The sequence below is a fragment of the Mercenaria mercenaria genome, chromosome 2 (assembly GCF_021730395.1).
Source record: "Mercenaria mercenaria strain notata chromosome 2, MADL_Memer_1, whole genome shotgun sequence".
In the NCBI taxonomy this organism is placed as follows: Eukaryota; Metazoa; Mollusca; class Bivalvia; order Venerida; family Veneridae; genus Mercenaria; species Mercenaria mercenaria.
The window spans coordinates 4,805,832-4,831,715 of record NC_069362.1 but is presented as its reverse complement, the minus strand read 5'-3'; the positions used below and the strand labels follow the sequence as shown (position 1 = coordinate 4,831,715).

At 34.0% G+C, this 25,884-nt stretch overlaps 1 protein-coding gene across 1 annotated transcript in view; it reads left to right on the top strand.

The window, feature by feature from the left end:
* LOC128548341 (protein FAM227A-like) overlaps positions 1-23,832 on the top strand; it is a 39,088-nt gene extending 15,256 nt beyond the window's left edge. Inside the window, exons 14-16 of the mRNA XM_053522879.1 lie at positions 3,112-3,189; positions 12,192-12,339; positions 23,695-23,832. Of these exons, the coding sequence (XP_053378854.1) occupies positions 3,112-3,189; positions 12,192-12,339; positions 23,695-23,763 (295 nt within the window). The 3' untranslated portion in view covers positions 23,764-23,832. The remainder of the gene's footprint in view (positions 1-3,111; positions 3,190-12,191; positions 12,340-23,694) is intronic.
* The last annotated feature ends 2,052 nt before the right edge of the window (positions 23,833-25,884 follow it).

The following is a 25,884-nucleotide window of genomic DNA, read 5'->3' as shown; positions in this document are numbered from 1 at the left end:
ATGTGTGCTTTGTGTCTATGCTACATATGAACACTGTACCAATTTGCTGGCCCACCGTTGAACTCCACAATGACTTTAAACATTCACACTTGACCAAATGCAATGATTAGATTTCCTACCTTTTTCTTCTAACGCTTCTTTCCTGATAGATATGTTTTATTTTGATAGAAACTTTCAAAAGTTAGGATTAATAGTTCCCATAGAATCTCAAAACTTTATTGAACAATAATGGACTCTTTAAGCAATAAACTTTCCATAGTACATAATTTGGATTGTTACCTTCTTTTTAGAATATGTCGGTCATTTTAGCCGAGTTTGCGAGAAGAAAACTTTTCATGATGTGTATCGCAACTGGATGATGAAACATTTGCCATCGCCTGGCATTCTGAGAACTCTTGAAAGTTCTGTGATAATTTTATCAATAGTCAAGAGCTGGCACAACATTTAATAACATTTTTGGAGAATTTTCATAACAGTTCTACGACAGCATTCTTGCTATCAAAAGTGTCTTTCTTGAAATCACAATTGTCAACGGCAAAGAACATATGGCGACCATTCACAAATTTTCTTGGAATATAGACAACCTGATTAGCGAACGGTTACCATATATTATTATTATTGTTATTATTAGCTCTCTGATTCTAATTGGCTAAGAGTAGTCTACATGAATATATAACCCGCATAAGAAGTATTTTAGCTTTATGCTTCTTGATGTTTAATGTATAATACACCGGCTGCAACCTGTAAATGCTATTAGTTATAACCACAAATAGTTGCAGTAGGTTTGTGGATGTATGAGTATATGTAAGGGTCGAGCACATAAGATTCTGTGGCAAGTTGGGAACGTGACTGTCCTTGACATGTTCAAATTGTCATTCTTGCTTTCTGCGGAAAGAAGGACCCAGGATCAACCAACGTAGATAACATGCAATGAAATAGGTATGGACTTCCAAATAAGATCTTGATTATCAGCAGTAACTGTTACTGGTCCTTTAAGTACTAGCCTGAGGGATGAGTATCATTTTTCCGTATATAATTTAGCTGAAGAGGAAAGTTCTTGTATGTTTACCTTTCTGTCCAAAAACTGAATTGCTATGTATTCATTTCATAGACAGTAGCTTTGCATATTTTGTGTTTATTGCCGAATTTAGACGTATTTGAATTATTGTAAGACTGTTTGATTGCCGTTGTTAATTTTTCACCCACAGAGCATTGGCCTATTTCAACAACTAATATTTGCAATTGCCTGTCTTGGCAGAAAACAAAAGCATTTTATACCCCCGAAGGGGGCGTATTATATTATGGCGCTGGTGTTCGTTTGTCCATCAGTCCGTAAGCAATTTCGTGTCCGCTCTGTAACCCTTGAACCCATTGAAGGATTTCGAAATAACTTGACACAAATGTTCACCACATTGAGACGACATGCAGAGCGCATGTTTTGAATGACACACTTAAAGGTCAAGGTCACACTTGGGGATCAAAAGTCATATGACTCTTGCTTCTTGTCCACTATGTAACTCTTGAACTGCTTGAAGGATTTTAAAGACACTTGGCACAAACGTTCACCACCTTGAGACACCATGCAGAGCATACTTTTCAGATGACTATTTTCAAGGTCAAGGTCACACTTAGGAGTGACATGCCAGAGGGTCGGACGTATATTGCTTTGCATTGCAGTGCTCTTGTTTCCTACAAGAATCAGTACAACACTTATAGTTAGTTCTAGGGGCGTTTGTTTATTTTCAGTCACATTTGACTATTGCTTTCGCATCTGATTTTAGCGCGATCCATTGTGTCCGTGACGCGGCTCTATCACAATCTCTTTACCAACATGCAACGTCAGTCTGTGTCAGGGAAATCACAATCATCATATTAAATGCATTATCGAATTGTAGAAAAGGCTGTTGCATAAGCGATAGGGCATATTTTACCACCGTATGTTTTATATATCATACCCGTACATAGTTTCCATATCGTGCAAAGTTGTGCAACTGGAGCTTAGTGATGCTGTGATCAGACATTTTGGTACATATTTACATGTTTAAAACAATAATATTTAAAACAATACAGAGAAGATATTAACAAACAGATGTTAAAACATTATCGACAGATCTCTATTTTGATTTGCATTTAATTACAATGTGGCATAGAAATTACTTCATCAAAGCTTTTCCTTTATTTCACTTCTCTTGAAAGATATACTACGCTCACCTTTTACATAAATATTTCATCATTACATATTGATCTAAACCTAGAAATTCCCATTAAACATCTTTACCTTGGCTAAATATTTAAACTAACGGTGCATACTGCAATCACCAATGTTCGTAAAATAACAACCATTTGCTTCAAATTAAGTTCCAGAGTTTTAGTAGCGTAATATATCCATACTGTGTTTACTTACACATTAACTACAATGTAGTATATAAACCTTACACACTACCTCACTACCTTTCATACTCACATTGTTATTTTATAATTCCATGAATGATATGCAATAATTGTTCTTATATTGAAATACGAAATTTGGGCATAATATATATATATATCTTTAATATTGTATAAATGACGTTTCTTTTATTTGAAATAACATAATGCTAAATAATTACGTATGTGTATGATGTAAACTACAACAAACTTCACTTTCAGCAACAAAAACAAAGAAATCTATCAATCATTAGAAGATTATGATATATTTAATTTTTAATAAATGGCTGCCATTTTGATGATGTCATAACTCAGTCCAGTCGCAGAATTCTCACACTGGCAACATGGCTTAGAATGAACTTCAGACATTATGGAACAGAATGGTATATGTCGCCATTAATCTTTTTTCCAGTCGCACGGGGCCCAAAATATGGCTCTAAGGGAATACACTAACTGTAGGTAGTGAAAAGAAAGTCATGGACTGTGAGGTTTATTTTTCGTTCTCTGATGTAACAATATCCTCATAACTATGGTCACATTTGTCACTAATAATCATATTAGAAGACTGTCAAAATAGACAGCACTTCTAATTGACTATGCATTTGCAATGCATTGAAATAGTACTTATCTTACATATGATGTATATAATAAAAAGTAATTAATATATTTCTTGACTGTTATTACTCTGGATGCTCCTACTTACAAAGATGTGATCAGAGAAAGCTTCAAGAGGGTTCGGAATCAGGAAAAACAGTACCAGGAGTAAGTTTTCTTTGCTACAGTAGATTGACTAATACTTTGGTTTTATATTTGTTATATTTGTGAATAATACCACTCATGAATTCACAATATTTGAGACTATTTATATGCATTATGTCTTAAAATTCAAGTCACATTGTGAATTCTTAACACTGTAAATAGACCTGCTAACACCATGAAATAACTAGATAAGGCTTTAAAGTGAAAATTACCCAATCTAGAGAAACTTCTTTGTTTTTGAATTTCACAAAGGTGAGTTTTATCTTTAGGATTTCCTTGTGACTTACATCACTAGATCCAGGTGTCTGTAAGGCTTTGAGTGCTTGTGGTAGGTTTCTGAGTTTAGTTACATCAAATATATTATGGAACAACCTAATTATCAAATACAGTGATATATTTCTATAGAGTAAACACCTCTGAGGAGACTTAAATTTATTCGTTTTACAGATAATTGTAATGCATATACCATGCTAGTCTTTGTTCAGATGCTGGAGATAACTCCTGAGACTATTCAAAATTTTTTTATTCTGGATCTGGATGAATACGTTGTAGGGCCTCTCGGCATAAGCACAACGGTTATTATGTCCCTTTTCTTCTCAAAACATTGGGTAAATCAGAGTCAAGAAAAATAGGGCAGAATATAGAAGAGAAATGAATAAGAAAAATAAAAAAAAGATTATTTAATTGGTAGCAAGACTAATAGTTGCTAGCACTGCAGTATATTTTACAAAAGATGTTGAGAGTGGTGATCTGATGACTAGATTCTTCAAATCATTTATTTTGAATATCATTTATTTACTTATTTATTATACCAGATTTATATAGCTCTATATAAATCTGGTATAATAAATAAATAAATCTGATGACTAGATTCTTCAAATCATTTATTTTGAATATTATTTATTTATTTATTTATTTATTATACCAGATTTATATAGCTCTATATAAATCTGGTATAATAAGTAAATAAATCTGATGACTAGATTCTTCAAATAATTTATTTTGAATTACTTGTCCTTGGTTACTGTGGTATCAAGCCATGCTGGGACTTCTATTCTTTAACCATTACCCTGCTTAATTTCTACAGTGAAATGGTCTATCATTCAATTTGGGCAGTACCATTTATTATTCCAAGGGATGTTCACTGAAAATTTACTGACTGAACAGCAAACAGTGCAGACCATGATCAGCCTGCACAGACGTGAAGGCTGATCTTGGTCTGCACTGGTCGCAAAGGCAAAACCATTTGCTGCCAGCAGGCTAAAGGTTAAAATGAAGGAGCTATCCATAGCTTGCAAAAGTTTGTTACTAAATGTAAATACATGATTCCTATTGCCTAAACAATGCCTGATGAGCACCGTTAAAACAGTGAAGTAACAGTGGCCATAATTTTTGTTGTGGATGTAAATTCAGAAGTAAAAAAGACAAAGAATAAAAAGGAATGTGTTTCTCTGCAGTTTATTTACAATTAGTACAGAATGCTATATATACAGATTTAATGTACATTGTAAAATAAAATAATGCAATTAATTCTTACAGTCTTCAATGTTTTTCTGATGGATAACATTTAGTAAATAAGATACTTGTCGATAATTAAGTATGATACATTATTTACAGAAAAGTGAAATCATAAATAATAAAGGCTCATAATGCCTTTGTTTAAAATGTGGCTGCCACATTTTCCATTATAAACATAAAATACCGGTACATTAATTACTTGTTAAATCCTATTTCATGTGGTTCTGGGATGATCTGTGTATGAAAAGAATTGGAACCACTACCTTGCATGATTGTAAGAAGCGACTAATAGGGTCTTAACTCTTGGTTTTGCTGTAACTCTGTGATTCCAGCAGGTATGCAAATTTTGATTCCATACCTCATGTTTTTATTTCGATGTAAATGAGATGTGAAACCAAAATTTGGCACCATATAACCTATACTGTGTTGGTGTGCTGTAAAACCCAAGTAAATAAATATTTCTGATAATTACTTTCTTTTCTTTAACATTTGTCAAAGGTTTGAATATTGCTGAATATACTAGAATGTTTTATTGAATCTATTGTTTTTATTACCTCCCTTTATGGCTCTAACTATAATCGTTCATGCGCAATATTAAAAGTAGTGCTTTTCTAACCATGTTTTTATGATAAAAATTTAAAGGTCCACTACTAAATCCCGAACGAGTATAATATGAAAACCAGAGTTTGTAGCTGAGACTTCCTATTTACTGAAAATATGACCCACTGCATCGGATCTGACCAAATAGTCATAAATATGTTCAAGAATAACCAAACAAAACTTTTTGCCTATTTCAAACCGAAAGTACCCGTCGCGCATCTTCGTATTTTTTCGGAAGAATCCTCCAAAATGAGACTATAATTTATGAATAGATGCAAGATATATCATAAGTCGAAACGATAACGTGATTTTTACAAACTAAAAATAGCATAGGGAATTCAACATTTTTGTTACTCACAAAAACTTCATGAAAACCATTCTTGTAATGCAGGTAATAAACAGCTATACTACAACTTTTCGGAAGGACAATTTAAGCCCTTCCGAATAAAAGTGTTTTCACAACTTCGTCTGCAAACTTTTTCAGTTAATCTCTTTTCAGCATAGTTTTAAGAATATAAATGAACAACTATCTTACATTGTAGAAACAAATTGTGATTGAAATTTACCTAAATACACTGATTTATGTACATATGGCTACATGAATTCAATACAATTTTAGACATTAAACACATTGTCTTGGCCTAATATATGTCACTATCAGTTTGAAACTAATATTTTGTACATCTCATATTTTTCATGCAAACCGTGTATAATCACCACCATGGAAATACAGTTATTTTGTCGTGCATCTTTAAACGGATATTCAAAGAATTTCCAACCTATTACAGAAAAGCGAAAGTAGGACAAAATGACCACCCATGTCAGTCTGAGAAAAAAACAAAAACAATCGTTCGTTTCTCTGTACATGTATTGCTTTCAAGGGAATATTGCACAGCTATCGTAATGTTTAGTAGTATATTTCAAAATGTTTAGTCTTTTTTCAAGATTTATGTCTATTCATTTGTCTTTATTTCACCTTTAAAGCATTATGGGCCTTTAAGCGAGATTAATTTTCATGGATTTGTTGGATAGAATTAAATTCTGACAAATAAAATTCACATCTTCATTTCATCTTCAGTATTTGAAATGCACAAATTAATGTCTTGACAATCAATATTTCTGTTTTGATGGAATCTGCAAAACTTCATGCCAACCCAAATTTCACAGTACTCTTCCTTGCAATATAATGATCAAAAACAAATTAACAAGCTTTTCATATTTACAAAAATACAACGGAAAATTTCAAAATCTGTCAGCTTCTACCAAAACAAAACAAACAGAAACCAACTTCAACAACAAAAGAAAACACAGAACAAAAGAAAAGTAACAGTGATATCGCAGGCTTAGCGCAAAACGGTTGTAACTCCTTCTTTATTTCATATAAGTTACAACCGTTTTGCGCTAAGCCCGCGATATGTATTTGATAAAATGATATGCAAAATTTCAGGTCTATAATTTTCAGAGACATGAAAGTGCACACACAATATTTGTTTAGATTCTTTCAGTGTTGCCCATGTATGTAGCAGAATTGTTTGTTTGATAAACATGTTCTATGTACCTGTGTGTTATTTTACCATCTTCACATATTAAACCTTTTACCATGCTGTTAGGTCTTTACTTAGAGAGCTCTGATTTATATAAATGGTTACCTAGGTATTACTAATTTTTTGTTAGAAAAGTTGGATTTTACAGTGTCAACCAAATCAGTGGTGCTATGGTTGCAGGTAAAGGACTTAGCTTCTAGTGTTTGTATACTTTGATACAGTTTTGATGTGCTTGCCCTACATAGAATTGGCCCTCTTTGTCAGAATAGGCAATAGAGATTGGTCGCCAGAGACCATGTGACTGATCCAGTAAGACCTCTGAATTGCTGCAGTCTGCCGATAAATTGTGGATTTGGTATGACCCACTGTCACAGACAAAGACTGACCCAGACTGGCTGGCTACCAAACCATTGAGCTGTCTACAATTTTCATTCTCATACAGAGCTTTTACTTCACCATCAACTGTCATTTGTATAACTATGTCTTTCATGAGGTCTATCATGAACAATGAGGTTTGGTCAGAACTGAGAGCAATTTTTGAAATTCGGAAACTTTTGCTCATGAAATTAGTCTGAAATGAATTTAATACTACCCCATTTGTGTTCAGAATTTGAATTTTTCCAGCTGACGGTGATTTTACTTGAAACAAGGCTACAATGATCTGATCATTTTTGCAAACAGCATCCCAGCATGGCATTTCAGTTTTAATCTTTTGGTCAAGAAGATGTAAAATACCTGACATGGATACAGAAATGAGGCTTAACTCACTAACACTGATACAAGACACAACAAGTTTGTTGTAGCTCATCCGACTTACACAAATTGGGTTACTCATGGGCAACACTGATTTCATCTTATTAGTCCTTAAATCTATGGATTTGATGGAGCAGTTTCTTCCATCGCATGCTATCAGGAAGTTTTCAGGGAATAGGCACATACTCCATATTGCACAGTCCAGTTGCTCATTTTCAGCTTTCACGTTAATGTCCTGCACAAAAGTCACCTTAGTTTTCTGTCCTTTTCCTCCTGTAACAATTTTTCCAAAGTCGGCTTCATTTTCAGCAAGAGTTTTCAGTTTTGTACCAGGTTCAAATTTGTATTCCAGCACCACATTCTCTTTCTTTAGGTCACTTAGCTTTCTGTCAAGGTCTCTTATATCTTTTTTTGCTTTCTTCAATGTCATGAACAATTTACATCTTTGGGCTGTGTCTTTTTGATTCTTTATTTGGTGCTTCATTGTTTCCACATACGATTTCAATTTTTTGTAATTTAAGGATATATTTTTCAGCTTAGTGCTGTCACTCTGTTTCATTTTTCCAACTTTCACTTTCAGTTTGTCTTTGTTTTTATCAATCATTTTGACAACGTTGTCTGCCTGACTTTCTATAGCAAATGTTGCGTCATCTTTATTCCTCTCAATTGTTTGTGTATTGTCATCAACTGCTTTGTCTATGTCTCTGAGTTTATTACCAACTTGTTCAAGTTTCTGTTCTATCTCTTTCAGTTCTTGCCCGTTTTCTATACCATTTACAAGTTGTGGGACGTGGCTTACTTTTCGACAGGTTTCGTGACTATTCTTGCAATCCTTGCATGCAAACTTGTCACATGTATCGCAGTAGAACTTTATTATTTGGTCAGTATGAACTGAGCATTTTTCAAGACAGACGTCTTGCGGCATGTCACTATTTTCCAAATGTTTATGATCAGGTAAAAATCTTGTATGGAACCACAAGCATCCTTTACAGAAATATTCCACACAGTTGACGCAAAATGCAATGGCAGATTCATCTTTGCCGTTGCTATGACAAGTCTCACAATACATTTCTATAGCTTCCTCGGAGCCCTGAGACATATTTATAGATGTTACAAAGTCTGAATCCTGAGGCATACTTATAGAAGCACTGAAGTCTGAAGAATTCGAATATGCCATGTTTTGGTTTAAATCTCCTCTTAATAAATGTAAATTGTTAAATCCTGACAAAATTTCTCACATTTAAATCACCTGAATTGACCTTGACAAAATCAATTGTCTGTTTTTATTTTTAGATATCGATCAGAGTAGACACACAGAGTTTTCATATGATACACAGCATAAAGATATAATGTTAGCCAGGTTATAACTACAAGATATTATCTGTTTTTGCTAGATTACATGGTGCAGTAAAGATAAAGTTTAAAATCTGTGTCAAGTAATTTATATATTATCTTACTGTCACATGATGAGCTATAATACTGTCAAATGAATGTTGAATGGAAAGTAGTGTACCCTCCAAATTGAAAATAATTTAATTATGTTAATGTCAGTGTTTCTCCTTCTTAACTCTTCCTTAAGGTTAAATAAATGGAGTTTCTTGAAAGTGAAAAAAGGAAACAAAAGTCCCTTAGTTTTTCAGTTATTTATGGGCAATGTTTCTGCAGACTAGCATTCTGTCTTACAAAGGCTGAGAAAATGATACAAGATGAGCACTTGAAGGTGTTGATTGTATTTAAATTTTTTTTCAAAATGCTTAAAGCAGTACGGAATAAATCGAAATTTTATAAGTAAATGCCAGAAATCACTCCCTGTTCCAGACTTTGTTCACAAAAAAAAAAAAAGCATACAGAAAATAACCAGCTTTTATTATAAAACAGAAATAAAAAATGATGAAGTTAAACAGCCTGTTGTATTTGAATATCTGTATTTGTAAGAAAGTGCTGTTTAGATTTATTTAAATTTGATATTTAGATAGCTAAATGGGGCCTCTTTTTGTCTAGTGACTAAGGTTGCTCACTTAGAAATATTTGCTTTCACCTCTGTGCGTATGGTACCTGCCTCTTTGGTCCGTTGGCTAAGGTTGCTTTCTTTGAATTATTTGGCCCCCTTTTTTATGTGTTAAGTTGAACTGCTTTAGTCGTCATATGAGAAAGCTGTTCGGCTGATTTAAGTGAAATTGTTGGTGGTTCTACAAAAGTGCTTGTAGGACTCTGGAATTATGATGAGAGGATCACACATGGTCTTTCTCCATCATTATAAGCAGGATAGTTATATCATCCAGATTGTGTCAGTATGACTTAAAACCTGTCAAAACAAAAATTAAATCGAACATCAAACTTTGGACTTGGTTTTATACATGCTTAGGTGATATGGTAATATCAGTACAATGTACTTAAAAATCTTTTCAATACAATTATTGGAAAGGTCTGTTTAACCGATACTTTAATGCATTATACATTGGTAACCTGATAGTATTATGTACATACTGTACAACTTAATATGTAAAACATTTTGTTTGTTATAACTATTTAATCACAATTTTTCTTCCTGTCTTGACATTGGAAGAGATTCCTTGGGATACTTGTGGATCAAAAGATCTAGAGTAAAAGTCTTTATGTGAAGATGTCATTGACCTACCTTGCTTGAGGTTTGACTCCAACAGAGGAGATTGCCTATGCTCGACCTTTAGCCTGCTAGGGCAAGTGATTCTGCCATTGAGACCAGTGCAGACCTAGATCAGCCTGCACATCTGTGCAGTTTGAACATGATCCGCACTGTTCACTATTCAGTCAGTAAATTTTCAGTGAACACTCCTTCAAATGATAAATGGTATTGCCCAAAGTGACTGTTGACCAGTCCATTTCAGGAATATAGCAGCTAGGGTAAAGATTAATACAACATTGTGTCTGAGTGTCAGAGAGGCAGGGTTTTCTTCATCATAAACTGAGACCATAATTGTAATAATGTAGTCAGTAATATTTTGGGAGGACTTATTTCATGGACTTTGTCATTGCAGCAGTGCACTAAAATCAAAAGAGTAATAAAATTTCCTTTTATTATCCCCCGCCGATGAAATCGGGAGGGGGGTATTGAAATGGCGTTGTCCGTCCGTCAGTCCGTCCGTCAGTCCGTCCGTCCGTCCGTCCGCAGCCATTTCTCAGTAACTACTTGGTAGAATTTCATGAAACTTGAAATAAACATGAACCAACATACTGCGATGATGCCCGTCAAGTTTTTTTTTTGATTGGTCAATTTCCCTCAGAGTTATTGCCCTTGATTTAATAAAAAATGTCCGTCTGCAGCTATTTCTCAGTAACTAACAGGTAGAATTTCATCAAATTTGAAGTAGACATGAACCAAGATACTGTGCTGATGCCCGTCAAGTTTTTTTTTTGATAGGTCAGTTTCCGTCAGAGTTATTGCCCTTGATTTAATGAAAAATGTCCGTCTGCAGCCATTTCTCAGTAACTAGCAGGTAGAATTTCATCAAACTTGAAACAGACATGAACCAAGATACTGCGACGATGCCCTTCAAGGTTTTTTTCGATTGGTCAATTTTCCATATAGTTATTGCCCTTTAATTGTTTAAAAATCCACAGCTCTGTACATAACAAACCAACCAATTGGAAGAATTTCATTAAACTTCTTTCATTCTTTTCCATGAACATTTATTATAAACATGTGATGTTGTGTACCTACACCTGGTCACCACCTTACCTTGGTCCCCCCCCCCCCACCCCCACCCACCCACCCCCCACCATTTTTTTTTTTTTTTTTTTTTTTTTTTTTTTTTTTTTTTTTTTTTTCATTTTTCATTTTCTATCAATATTTATAATCAACATGTAAACTGTTGTGTCCTCCACCCCCCCCCCCCTCAGCCCCACCCAAACAAACCATTCATTTTCTTTTAATTTGATTTTGACTAATGAAATTATTTGCTTCTTGGTAACATTCTTAACTTTTTGCTGGATATATTTTTTTGCCGTTCCTCAACTCTGACCCTTTCGGCGGGGGATTCCAATTCATCGAATTTGCTTGTTTGAACTTCAGTTAAAGTTGAAATCCATATCTCCAAGAAATAGCCTTTTTAGTAAAAAAGATGAAATTTCATGGCGTTAAATTTAATTGTTTCACAGTACTTGTTTTTAGGAACTTTTTGCTCAGGTAGCAGGTGAACCTATTTTTTCCCTGTCAGTAGTCAAAGTATATCTCAATACCACCTCAGAAAACAAAGGTTCACTTTAAAAAACCAAAATGTCAAATTTAAGGAAAGAAGAAAAGGTTTGGAAATGAAACTTTCCCGGAGACCTTTATATTGGCTATGATATAAAGAATCTTGTATCATATTGAAAAAAAATCAAGAAAATAGGGGGGATGACTCTAGACTAATGGTAATTAGTGTCTCTCAGGATGTGACCAGACCTAGGTAGCATAATTACGAGGATACAGTCCTGAAGTTGAGAAGTCTGCACTGTTCTTTCGGGAATAGGTTTCCTGCTATTAGGATGACCAAAGCCAGCATTAGGATGACCAAAGATGGGATGAAAACAAAAGAAGAAATTATAAGCTATTCTTAAACTCATTTACAGAATGTATGATAAAGCCCAGAAGGACAGCCTAGCATTTAGCAGACAACAGAGGCATATGTTGCAGGATCATTTACGGAAACAGACTTCCCTGCTTGGACAACCCAACGAGGTCAAGCGACTCAGTGACCTGCTTATGCTGGAGTTTAGGGTGAGTTTGGTAATCAGTTATTAGATATCTGATAAATATTACTTGTAAATTATTTCTCACAGCAGACTTACACATTGTCAAGTAGAAAGCGTAAAAACTGTGTTTGGTGGTTATATTATTTCAGAAGAATTTTGTAAGTGTAATTATAGTAAGTAATTATACCTAAATTTAACCCAAACTCGTGTCGCTTTGGGCAACTTACACATTATCTAAAGCGAGTGATACCAGATAAACTGCAAGGTTGAATAACATACCTTCAATCTTTATGTTGAATGTTGAGTAGGTAACTTGATCAGTTTATTTAGGTCAGGTGCATGATTTTATTATATCAACTGTCTTGTTAACATTTTTTGTGTATTTCTAATGTTTAAATTTTTATCTAGGAAGACCCATAAATTTTACCCAGTGTTTTATTTACAGGTTTTATTGAAATCGCATTGTCCTTCATGTGTGCATCCGACTGTGAGTCCTGTGTAAATTTTGTCTGTATCTCTGCCATCCATAAAGGGATTTTGACATAAATGTTTACCATAACGAGACAACATGTCATGCGCAAGACCCAGACCCCTAGGTCCAAGTTCAAGGTCACACTTAGAGGTCAAAGGTTCACAGGGTCTGTTTCGTGTCTGCCCCATAACTCTGCCATCCATAAAGAGATTTTGAAATAACTTGGCATAAATGTTTACCATAATGAGACAACATGTCATGTGCAAGACCCAGACCCCTAGCTTTAAGGTCAAGTTCACACTTAGAAGTCAAAGGTAAACAGTGTCTGTTTCTTGTCTGGTCAATAACTCTGCCATTTATCAAAGGATTTGAAAATAATTTGACAGAAATGAGGTGTGTTGCGCTCATGACGTGGGTCTCTCGGGTCAAGGTCAACAACACAAAATGATTCATACCTATACTATTCTGGCATATTTTGCGCTATCAACTGTAGCGTTCTTGGGCATGCTTCGGCGGCATTAAATTGTCACTAATAGTGACAACTCTTGTTTTATATTTATTCTGTATTTATAAAGTCTTAAGTAAGTTTTGAACTGAACTTACAAAATAATGCTTGATTACCCATTGGAACTGAAGGCTTTTGCAATTAGTGTTTAATGGCAGTAAACTTTTACTTAGAAAGTATGCAACTTTGATATTCATTTATCCATGCTTGTATTTCAATGCTTTATAATCCCTAAAGGATGCTATAATTGTGGACGGTAAGTTTGAATACCAGAGATTTATCTAATTGTTGACAATCTATCCATCTTGTTGTATATATATATGTAGTTGTTTCACCATATTGTTAGATGTGCACAAGAAAATGTTTTGATATACCCGCGTAGGTTACACCGCTATCCTGTCAGAACATAATCTATGTTTATCCATCCTGCTTCAACACCAGAAACTGTCATTCTCTTTACAGCTTTATTCAGCTTTATTCATTTGACTGCTTAACAGAAAATGATTATACTTAGTAAATCATTACATAATTATTTCTGTAAAGCTGTCAACATTTTTAGCTCACCTGTCACAAAGTGACAAGGTGAGCTTTTGTGATCGCGCGGTGTCCGTCGTCCGTCCGTCAGTCAGTCCGTCCGTCCGTAAACTTTTGCTTGTGACCACTCTAGAGGTCACATTTTTCATGGGATCTTTATGAAAGTTGGTCAGAATGTTCATCTTGATGATATCTAGGTCAAGTTCGAAACTGGGTCACGTGCCATCAAAAACTAGGTCAGTAGGTCTAAAAATAGAAAAACCTTGTGACCTCTCTAGAGGCCATATATTTCACAAGATCTTCATGAAAATTGGTCAGAATGTTCATCTTGATGATATCTAGATCAAGTTCGAAACTGGGTCATGTGCCATCAAAAACTAGGTCAGTAGGTCTAAAAATAGAAAAACCTTGTGACCTCTCTAGAGGCCATATATTTCATAAGATCTTGATGAAAATTGGTCAGAACGTACACCTTGATGATATCTAGGTCAGTTTCGAAAGTGGGTCACATGCCGTCAAAAACTAGGTCAGTAGGTCAAATAATAGAAAAACCTTGTGACCTCTCTAGAGGCCATATTTTTCATGGGATCTGTATGAAAGTTGGTCTGAACTTTCATCTTGATGATATCTAGGTCTTGTTCGAAACTGGGTCACGTGCAGTCAAAAACTAGGTCAGTAGGTCTAAAAATAGAAAAACCTTGTGACCTCTCTAGAGGCCATATATTTCATGAGATCTTTATAAAAATTGGTCGGAATGTTCACCTTGATGATATCTAGGTCAAGTTCGAAAGTGGGTCACGTGCCTTCAAAAACTAGGTCAGTAGGTCAAATAATAGAAAAACCTTGTGACCTCTCTAAAGGCCATATTTTTCTTGGGATCTGTATGAATATTGGTCAGAATGTTCATCTTGATGATATCTAGTTCAAGTTCGAAACAGGGTCATGTGCGGTCAAAAACTAGGTCAGTAGGTCTAAAAATAGAAAAACCTTGTGACCTCTCTAGAGGCCATACTTGTGAATGGATCTCCATAAAAATTGGTCAGAATGTTCACCTTGATGATATCTAGGTCAAGTTCGAAACTGGGTCACGTGCCATAAAAAACTAGGTCAGTAGGTCAGATAATAAAAAAAACTTTTGACCTCTCTTGAGGCCTTACTTTTCATGGGATCTGTATGAAAGTTGGTCTGAATGTTCGTCTTGATGATATCTAGGTCAAGGTCAACTGCGATCAAAAACTAAGTCAGTAGGTCTAAAATTATTAAAATCTTTTGACCTCTCTAGAGGCCATATTTTTCAATGGATCTTCATGAAAATTGATCTGAATATTCACCTTGATGATATCTAGGTCAGTTTCGAAACTGGGTCACGTGCGGTCAAAAACTAGGCCAGTAGATATAAAAATAGAAAAACCTTGTGACCTCTCTAGAGGCCATATTTTTCATGAGATCTTCATGAAAATTAGTGAGAATGTTCACCTTGATGATCTCTAGGTAAAGTTCAAAACAGGGTCACGTACCTTCGAAAACTAGGTCAATAGGACAAATAATAGAAAAACCTTGTGACCTCTCTAGAGACCATATTTTTCAATGGATTTTCATGAAAATTGGTCAGAATTTTTATCTTGATAGTATCTAGGTCAGGTTCAAAACTGGGTCACATGAGCTCAAAAACTAGGTCACTATGTCAAATAATAGAAAAAACGACGTCATACTCAAAACTGGGTCATGTGGGAAGAGGTGAGCGATTCAGGACCATCATGGTCCTCTTGTTTTCATGTGTGACCCCAGGGGCGATATTGTAAATGAACATTCTGTGTCTTAATTCGAAATTAAGGAGTTTATTCTGATGAATGTTTAATACCAGAATTCAGTTTTTAATGACTTTTGGTTGTTCTGAATATTTGTTCAGTGCTGAAATTTTGCAGAACAATTTGCTGAAGTAACTGCTGCATTCCTGCAAAGTTTCATATGACTCTGAACAAGATTTACAAATACAGAGCAAAACTAAAATTTCAAACTTAAAACATTGGTTAGTGGGAGTCTTAAGCTGTATTATTAAGAGTTTCAGTCTTCAAAAGCCTTTTTTTTTGCTTCTAGAGTCCATATTTAAAGTGATATGCAGTGAGAATGTCTCAAAACTGTCTATACATTTATTTTTATTTAAAAATTTTCACATTGATTTTCTGTTAGATGTGTTGATTTGCTTATGTAAATCTAGTCTGGCAATTACACCAAATGCTTGAAATTTGTAGGTCATTTAAAGAAGATATTTGCTAGTTTCTTTGAAATCTGTGTGTGAAGAATTGTTAGATTTTACTGACTTCATCAAGTTGTACATACCTGTCAAAGAACAAGATTACAAGTCTGACTTTGAGATCAGTCTTAAAAATGCAACCCTGTCATTGGTCAGTTTCAAAAATATGATTGTCATTAGATTCGTTTGTGACAAGAAATGGAAAATGAAACAGAAATGAGAATAACCTCTAATTGAAATTAAAGAACTACCAGTTTAATCTTACCAGAGAAAGAAGGAAAGTAATGAGGTTATTAACAGATCATTGGAAATAGTGAAGAATTTATGAAAGAATTGAGAGGCAGTTCAGCACTGGTATCAGTTCTTTAATTTTGTTGAATTTGTGTTGTCTGTTAATTTCTTTTACTGGAAGTGTTTTCTTAACCCACACCACTGCAAGTTCAAAACCTTGCTTGCAGTGTAGTATGCCATCCAGCTGGCATATGGAAAGTTGGTGTTTCTACCCAGGGACCTGAATGTGGCGTAATGATACATTGAGTCTTAATAAGCTGGAAATATGTATGATCTATATTAAATTGTGTCTTGTAATTTTAAACCCAAATAAATAAACTTAAAAATACCAGTAGAAAGGAATTTATACGTCCTACACAAGATCTCATACCCGTATTATACTTCATACCTCTGTAGAGTATTCTGTAATATATTAAAGTAGTTGAAAGTTGCTTTATCACAAAATTATTTTTAGCTCGACAGTAATATTCCAAAAGTAGGTACAGTCCCTGGCTCACGGATTTTGCTTTTTCTGCGTTACCACAGGCACAAATATTTGCCTTGAGTGGAAAATTGCGATGATTTTTTCACACTGAACGGCTGTTGACACTAGCGAAAAATCACGATGATTATATAATGAGTATATCAAAATCCCCTACACTGAAAAGTGACAGGGTGTTACAAAATCCCATTCATACTTTTGCAGGGGGTATCATAATCATGATTTTCATTATAGATATATAGATATCAGTGCTCCAAATTATATTATGTTTGCTAAAGGCATTGTATTTACGTGTTTTATGCAATAGACTTTTAAATTGTATACAGTTGTATTTAAACTTGATGAAATAAGTAAAAATCACAGAGGGGATTATGATACCCCCTGCAAAAGTATGAAGGGGATTTTGTAACACCCTGTCATTTTTCAGCGTAGGGGATTTTGATCAAGGGGATTTTGATTGTCTCCCTTATATAATAGACCGCAATAAAAGTATCACTAAATACCCGCGTCGAGTCACGAGGAATAATCTCAGCAGGTTGCAGTGAATTGCGATGGATCGCGGTGAACCACCGGCAATCACCGCAAAATCCAGGTAAATTTTGTAGGTTAAATACATATAAACTCTCTACTGTTGTTACATGTATAATTGCATTAGTTTTTTTTCTGTTAAAATGGACAAATAATAGGGTTTAAGAACAAATAAATAAAATTAATGTTGATATATAATCATTCCATTAGTTTAATTATTTATCTATAGTATTTAACCAATTAAAATTTATTCCTATCTTACCTTTTGGATAAATTTCAAAATTTACATGTAGGGCTTGGTGTCGCAATTTTGTAGTTTTATGTTGAAATTTAATGATTTCCTGTAGAGGATAAATGCTTGTATTCATTCACAAAATAAAACAGAAATATAAGTAATATATAGCATTTCACAAAAACTGTCTCATGTCATTGTGGAGTACCTAGGTTGGAGAAACAAAAATTGACTCGTTTCACACTTGCAGGAAGTGTCACTTTTCATACTGTATATTGTCATCAATATTTTAAGCATAGTCAAATACTGTATGATACACGTACGTGACACTTGACACTTTTCTATTTTTGTAAAGAAACAGTTGCACAATGTGATATGTATTATCAACAGACATTATATCAGGCATTTTTTTTATAGAATATCATATAAAATATATAAAGAAATCGTTGTTTAAGTACTTTCTAAGTAAACCACTTTACATTTCGGCAAGGATGGTCACCTGTTTTTACCAAATTAGTTTTAAATATAATTTTATAATAAAATTTTATTAAATCTTTAGGCACAATAAAAATCAGAAATAAGAGTCTTTGTGTTTTCGTTTTCGGCAAAGGATCGCTCTTATTTTAACCAATCTTAGCTAGTTTTAACAATTTTAACCAAATTTTATACAATTTTTACATGTTTTACATAGAATAGAAACAAAGGTAATAAAACTTTGATAAGAAATAACAAAGTTAGACAAGCATTTGTAGATAGATGTTAGAGACCTATGGTGGTATAAACAACAAACAGAGCAGGGTAGAAGTCACCATAGGAAAATCCAGTAGTGCGAAAGTACAGTAAACAAGCAGATGACGACAGGCAACCGAAAGCAGGCAACAGGTAAGTTTTAGCTAACTAAAGAATTATACCGCGAAATTGAGGTGTCCCGTATATGGGAAATGCGTGTAGAGCTTTTATTATCAGATAGATTTGCTTCAAACTTTCCACATCGTTAAAAGATAGATACAGCTAGATTGTCAGAGTATTTGCATTAAGATATAAACATTAAACTAAACAAAATTACATAAAAACGGCCGATTTTCAGTAAAATTACCTGTAAAATTTCATACAGTGCGGTCGTAAATAGCTATTATGTCTAAAAAGTAAATAAATTGAAATCAATGCGGATATTAAATTTGGACTTTCGGCTAGAAAAGGCAAAAAACAGAATTAAAAAATCTTTAATTATAAAAAAATGCCGTCTATTTAAAAACATACAGTAAAGCGAAATTGTTAACCATAATGCGAATAGTAAAGTACATGGAGTAACATATTTATCGATATGACATATAGACGGGGCGTGTAATCTAAAAATAAACCTGTGAATTGAAGTATCCGACGTAAATACATTGTGTTGTAATCTCTGTGTTGTTTTAACGCTCTTATTTAGTGGCAATTCGGGGCCAATAAAATGGATAGATGGATCGCTTTTTTCTAATTTCATAAAATGTTAGTTTATATAATGAAAACATACGAATTTCTGTTAGAGTTTAAAGCACTGACTTAAAAATATATTTATGATATTTATTTTGCATCCATGGAAAATTTATGTGTTATCATTATATATATTTCTAGTTTTTATTAAATCAATCATTATCATTGCAAATGTTTCATGAATTTTATCGGGTGGAAAGTCAATTCCGTTTTAAATACAGGTACTTTATATAGAGCTCTACATTATAAAATCATTTTCGACATTTTTTTAAATTTCACTAATTATTGTAACACTTTCAACGCCTTATTAACATGTAGCAGACTTGATCACTAAAATATTGCAGAAAGCTGTAAATACATGATTTTTAAACTCGTAATCTGATAATATCTGGTAAAAAAATAAATTCACTATATAATCGAGCCACACCATGAGAAAATCAACATAGTGGCTATGTGACCGCGCAGTCTAGACAGGATCCAAGCTGTTCGCTTTCATAACCTAATGCAGTAAGAGAAACAGTTAGCGAACAACACAGATCCTGATCAGTCCGCACGGATGCGTAGGCTGGTCAGGTTCCACGCTGGTTGCAAAGCTGTTTTGTTGGTTTTCTCAAGGCGTGGCTCATATTATGCAAAACTCCCGGAAAATAATAAGATATAAGATAACGAAGTGAATTCTTCAATTACCTCATTGTTAGTTCTAATAAAGCCTTTAATTCCTGATCTGTTTCCTGTCGTCACACAAGTATTTTACAAGAAAATACGAAGGGCCATTATAGGTTACTTTTTAATTCCAGCGTAATTCTATAAGTTTTAAGTTAAACACAATATCACAAATATGTTGAAAAATGACTGTTTTCAAGTCTTTAATTTTCACGTGTTCTTTTAATGCTTGACTAGTAACAATTTTATTGGTTAACGAACTGATCAGTGGAACATGAAACACTCAAATCAACTATAATTGAATTCATATCTCGGAATTAAAACAAATGGGCATCATTGAACTTGGGGCAATTATCGACCACAATACGTTGATGAATGAAATCGAATTTTTGATGTGTGATGTATTTTCGCAACTCAGCCATCAACATCAATTACTTTAACATAAATAGTGTTTTATTAAATATTGTTGCAATATTATTCAAAACCAAAATCATCTGGTTAAAATGAATTAGCTAATTATAGTATACAAGTTCAATGAAATTACATAATGCCGGAATTTTAAAAGCAATGACAGTCTTTTATGAAATTATAGAATTTAATGGAAATTATACTTGAAATAGAATAGTTAGAAGATATAAATGCTTGCAAAATACAAAATACTACCTATTTTCATCTTGTCTAAATGAATTAACAAATTATACAGTAGTACATGTATATATACATGTATTATACAAGTTCAAAGTCATAATGATATTAAATTTCATAACCCTGATGTTTTGAAAATATAATCCTTGCATTTATTAAATTATATGAGTTAATGGAAATAACACCTGAAATAGAAAAGTAAGAAGAAATAAATGATTCAAAAATATAAAACATTGTTTAATTTCTTCATTTCTTATCCCATCATAGTGTTGAAATTTTAAATTAACTCTATACATAACAACAAGCCACTGCATTTACCTGTAAATCGCGGCGATTCATTGCAATTCATCGCGAACCACCGGCACTTCATCGCGATGCGCGGCGACCATCTTCGCGGAACACCGCAATCGATTTTATTGCATTAGGTTGCGGGGGACGCTGTAAAAATGTATTGCGGAGATGCATGAAAAAACGCGCATCCCCGCAACTCGGGAAATTGTCCGCACTAGGGTCCAATCGCGGGGAAGCGCGGACTTTGAAAAATCCGCGAGCCAGGGACTGTAGAGCTACTGCACTCGACCATTTGTTGGCACAGCATCCAATTTTGGTTAAGATTTTGTATGTAAGCCGGTAATTCTCAGTGACCATATTGGAAATAGATTTGAACTTCACATACTTTGCCTTAATACTTCACATGCTCGCACAGGTTCCATAACTCTAGTGTACAGTTTACAAAACTATGTCTTTTTTATGCCCCCAGCATCTACTGATGCAGGAGGCATATAGTGATTGTCCTGTCCGTTCGTTTGTCCGTCCATACGAGGTTAACCAAATGGGACCATTTCGTCTAGCATCAATACCCCTTACTAGAATGACGTGATACTAATGCAGATGTAGCGCGTGACCATTCCTCATCTTCAGACATCACCTGTCCTCAGTTTGACCTTGACCTTGTTTTGGACTTGGGTGCAAAATCTAACGACAAGGATGCCTCTGGGGGCATCAAGCGTTTATTGAACGCAGCTTCTTGTTTGACTTTTGTATTCATTTATTTAATTTTACTTAGAGACAAGGCTGTTGAATAGTCAACGTTTCTGTCCTCTGACAGTTCTAATATTTGAAGATTTTGTTTACTTAAATACTTACATGTATGTCAGCATGAAATTGAAAAATGTTTCATGTTCGTGTTGAGCAATGATTACCGTCAAATTCATGTACACAGTGTTTGATACAAATGCCTATCATTCATTCTAACTTGGAGAAAAACAGTATACAATGAACTCCATTATGTGCACATAACATTTTTTGGTTTTGGCAAAAATTCCAACTTCTTGTGGACATCAAATTTAGGAATTGAAATTTTAAAGATACATTTATTGGAAATTTTATTTGTTGGTATTAACCTTTAGCCTGCTGGTGGCAAAGGAAGTAGACTTTGTGACCAGTGCAGACCAAGATCAGCCTGCACTTCCCTGCAGTCTGATAATGGACTGCACTGTTTGCTATTCAGTCAGTTAATTTTCAGTGAACACCCCTTTCAATAGTAAGTGTTCTTCATGAATATGAATGATTTTATAGAAAAATGAAACTGGCATTAAAATTTTGATACTTAAAGAACACAAGTCAATGATATGTAGAATATAGATTTTATGTTTATTTAAATTTTTTCATAGAAACTATACTTATTTTGAAAATTTACACACTCAAAAAGTCCTTTTAGCAAAATACAATTTTATATTCTCATAAACAAAGTTTAAGAGAGATATTCTGTATATACCGTGCTGCAGGGGCATGCATGTGTCCATGTATTCATGGTTCTATGATAACTCTTGGAAGGATGATTAGGGTAGATCAAGTTCCTAATTGGTACACAGTATAGCTATGATCAAGGACGATTTTGGTATTATCCATTAATGTTTGATAGAGCTGTTTTCTACTTATTATATAAATCTTGGCAAAATTTTATTTGACAACTCTAGAAAGGACCAGTGGATAGAATATTTTTTTAGCTAGTTAAGTACATGATTATGAAATGCCTGACAAGTTAGATCCACTAATGTTTGGCAGTGCTATGGCGCCTTTTCAACTTAAAACTTTGTTATTTGTTCTTCAAGTGTTGAATAGATGAATAGATTGATTTCATTATACAACCCTACCTCATTATACACTGTCATGCAATTCTAAATATTAGGATCTTTACATGCATTTTATAGCAGTAAAACAGGTCTTTATTTTTTACAGGAAGACATTAATTATTTATGGGGGTATTATCTAGACTGCCAATAGGCAAACAGTTCTAGTTAACAGTTCTTCAAAGCCCTGGTCCTCGGCTATTCAAATTGTATTGTGTGTATGCAACCCATGATTACAATAGGTAACAGTTAACGGCCACGTGCCACACTGTAGCATGAAAAACCTCAGGTATTTTATATAGAATTTTATATAAAATAGACACTATTTTGATGGGCGTCACTGTTCATAAGTCAGGATTTTCATGCTTTTTCAGTGACAATTTAAGGTGAAAAGGTAGGACTGGAACAGGTCTTTAATATTTTTTATTTTTTTAATGGAATTTGAACAGGTCTCTAGGCCATATTAATGTTTTATTATTGTTTTATGTTTATAATTGTTTTGATGAACAGCGTGAACTGTAAAATATATATGAGCCTGGCCATAGGAAAACCAACATAGTGACTTTGCGACCAGCATGGATCCAGAGATGCGCAGGCTGGTCAGGATCCATGCTGTTTGCTTTCAAAGCCTATTGCAATTAGAGAAACTGTTAGCGAACAGCATGGATCCTGACCAGACTCAGGGCAGATGTGCAGGCTGGTCTGGACCCATGCTGGTATCAAAGCCACTGTGTTGGTTTTCTCATGGCACGGCTCATATTTTTTCATTGCATGTGAATGATTTTAAAATGTATGTTAAAGCTTTAGCCAGTAATCATATAGTCATACCAAATTAAGGCAGCTGTGGTGTATCTGTTTATTTCATCTGGATGTACATAGAAACATGTTCATTCATTAAAATTGTGCGATAATATCTATTTACACATTTCTAAGTAATTTTCTCATATTCTATCCTTTTTCCACGTATAATGGAAGAAAATTATAACCTGCTTCAGCTGACATAAGCATGGTAAGGTTAAAGCTTGTGGCCAAATTATCTTACAGGAAAGGATTACTGGAAACAGCAAGTAAAAAACATTCGCATTTTTGCTTTTAGTGTTGGCAAGTATTTGTTGTAAAAATTGCATTTGTTTTCATGTTATTAAAAGGTAGTTTTCTTTATTTTAGAGGGATCCGGATTCATTATCAGCGGGTGCTGACTTGGCCCTCCAACAGGCATTGCTGGCACAGGCTTGAGACACAGTCAGTCACATTATATGACCAAGTGTATAACGGCATCACAACTTCCTATACCTGCACTCAACTCACATAGAGACAAAGGATGGTTGATTTATACTTGACTGATATTCTATTACCATGACCAGTTTCTATTAACATGACGTGTTCGTCAGTGTTGGGAAAACAAATATTTCAGGTTTTTTTTATATCTTCCAAGTATAGCTACTGTTTTATTATGCTGAATGAAGGTGTAATGCTATATTGTTTTGCCATAATGGTCTCTAGTTCAGTGCTTGATCTCACAATGGTCAAACTTAATAAGCGATTGCCTATGGTTAGTAGATAGCTCACATTTTTTTTTGTTTTTGGAGGCCAGTAGGTCATTGAGGTCTTGGTGATCTTGAGACTAAAAATGGTTTCCACTCAATAACGAAAAAATGTCTTAGCCTAAAGTTCTCAAACTAAAATCTTAGTATGATTGTCTGTACTTCGTAGATAACCCCTATTGTTTTAGATGTTAGTAGGTTAAAAGATAAGATAGCAGTGAAAACTGGGCTGAGAATGGGACAGGCAATCATGGAGGCCATGTGATTGAATCCATGCTCGGTATAACTTACACAACTTGGATTACTAGTGATGTCACCTTCAATTGTTCCTTGTGCTATATAGAATTATCCAGTTGATACAGTCCCATTTACAACAAAAATCTGTGTATGCATTTATGTAACCAGAAAGTTGTATTTTGTCAATGTTATAAATTGACATTTGTGTGTTTTTGTCAACTTTAAGCAGAATACAAGATCTGAAGTTCTATATATTAAACTGATCTGATTTTATCAAATTGTTATTTCTTATATTGTCTTGAATTTATTATTAAAATGTTATATTTTTATTTATCTAGGGTACATGTTTATTTTATTAATATCATTGTTGTTATGGCAACTGTTTGATCTACCTTATCTGTAACAGGTTTTTAGCTCAACTATTCGAAGAATAGGGGAGCTATCCTACTCGCCCCGGCGTGAGCATCACACAAATGTTAAAGTTTGCGTACCACACCAAATATTTTCAAAGTCCATTGAGATATTGCTTTCATATTTTGCATACTTGTTTACCATCATGACCCCAGTCTTTAAAAAGGAGGAGGCAACTCTATCAAGCATTTTGACTGAAATATGGCCCCTTTTCAACTTAGAATATGCTTATTATAATGTTAAAAGTTTGCGTACCACCCCAAATATTTTCAAAGTCCATTGAGATATTGCTTTGATATTTTGCATACTTGTTTACCATCATGACCCCAGTCTGTAAAAAGGAGGTGGCAACTCTATCAAGCATTTTGACTGAAATATGGCCCCTTTTCGACTTAGAATAGGCTTATTGTAATGTTAAAATTTACTCATAGCTTATATTATACTATCAAGCACTGAGAATAGTCGAGTGCGCTGTCAACTGACAGCTCTTGTTCATTAATTGCCTTTATTTTGCAAGATCCAAAAACAAACATCATTCTACAATTTACAATCCTGGAAATGTTGCTTTTATGCAAGCAAAGATATCCCAGAAGTTTTAAATTAGTCCATTAACAAATAAAGTCAGACTTTTTATAAAAGTGTCAAAAATGGCTGAAATTTACAATGGAGTATACCATTATCAGAACCGTGTTTGGTGATTAATTCAGATCTAATCAAGATGTTTTGCTCTTTTAAAAAGTTTCTATTGCCGCTGTGTGAATTCATTAGAATAATGTTTAACATCAATGGTATAGTCTTTTATTTAAGGAGAAACCAAGGAAAAACTTTTATTATAGAAAAGATGGATCAAGGAAAGTTCTTTTCTGATTTTTAATTCCATAATTCTCGAATATTCAGATATTTTGTCCAAATACTGATTTTGTCTGTTAAGAGTTGTCTTTATCCTTTAAAACTGTATTTTCTATTGCAAGATTAAAATACTGCTATTTTTGAGTCAAACCTCTTGGGAAAATTTTGCATCTTGTCTCAGTGTATTATAACATTAATTTATTACTAAGTCTTGTTTTCATTTTTAAGTTAATAACTCTTTCGCTGAGACTGTTTCTATATTGAATCTATAAAGTTATATTTTACCTAAATTATCTTCAAATCCTTTTGACAGTGT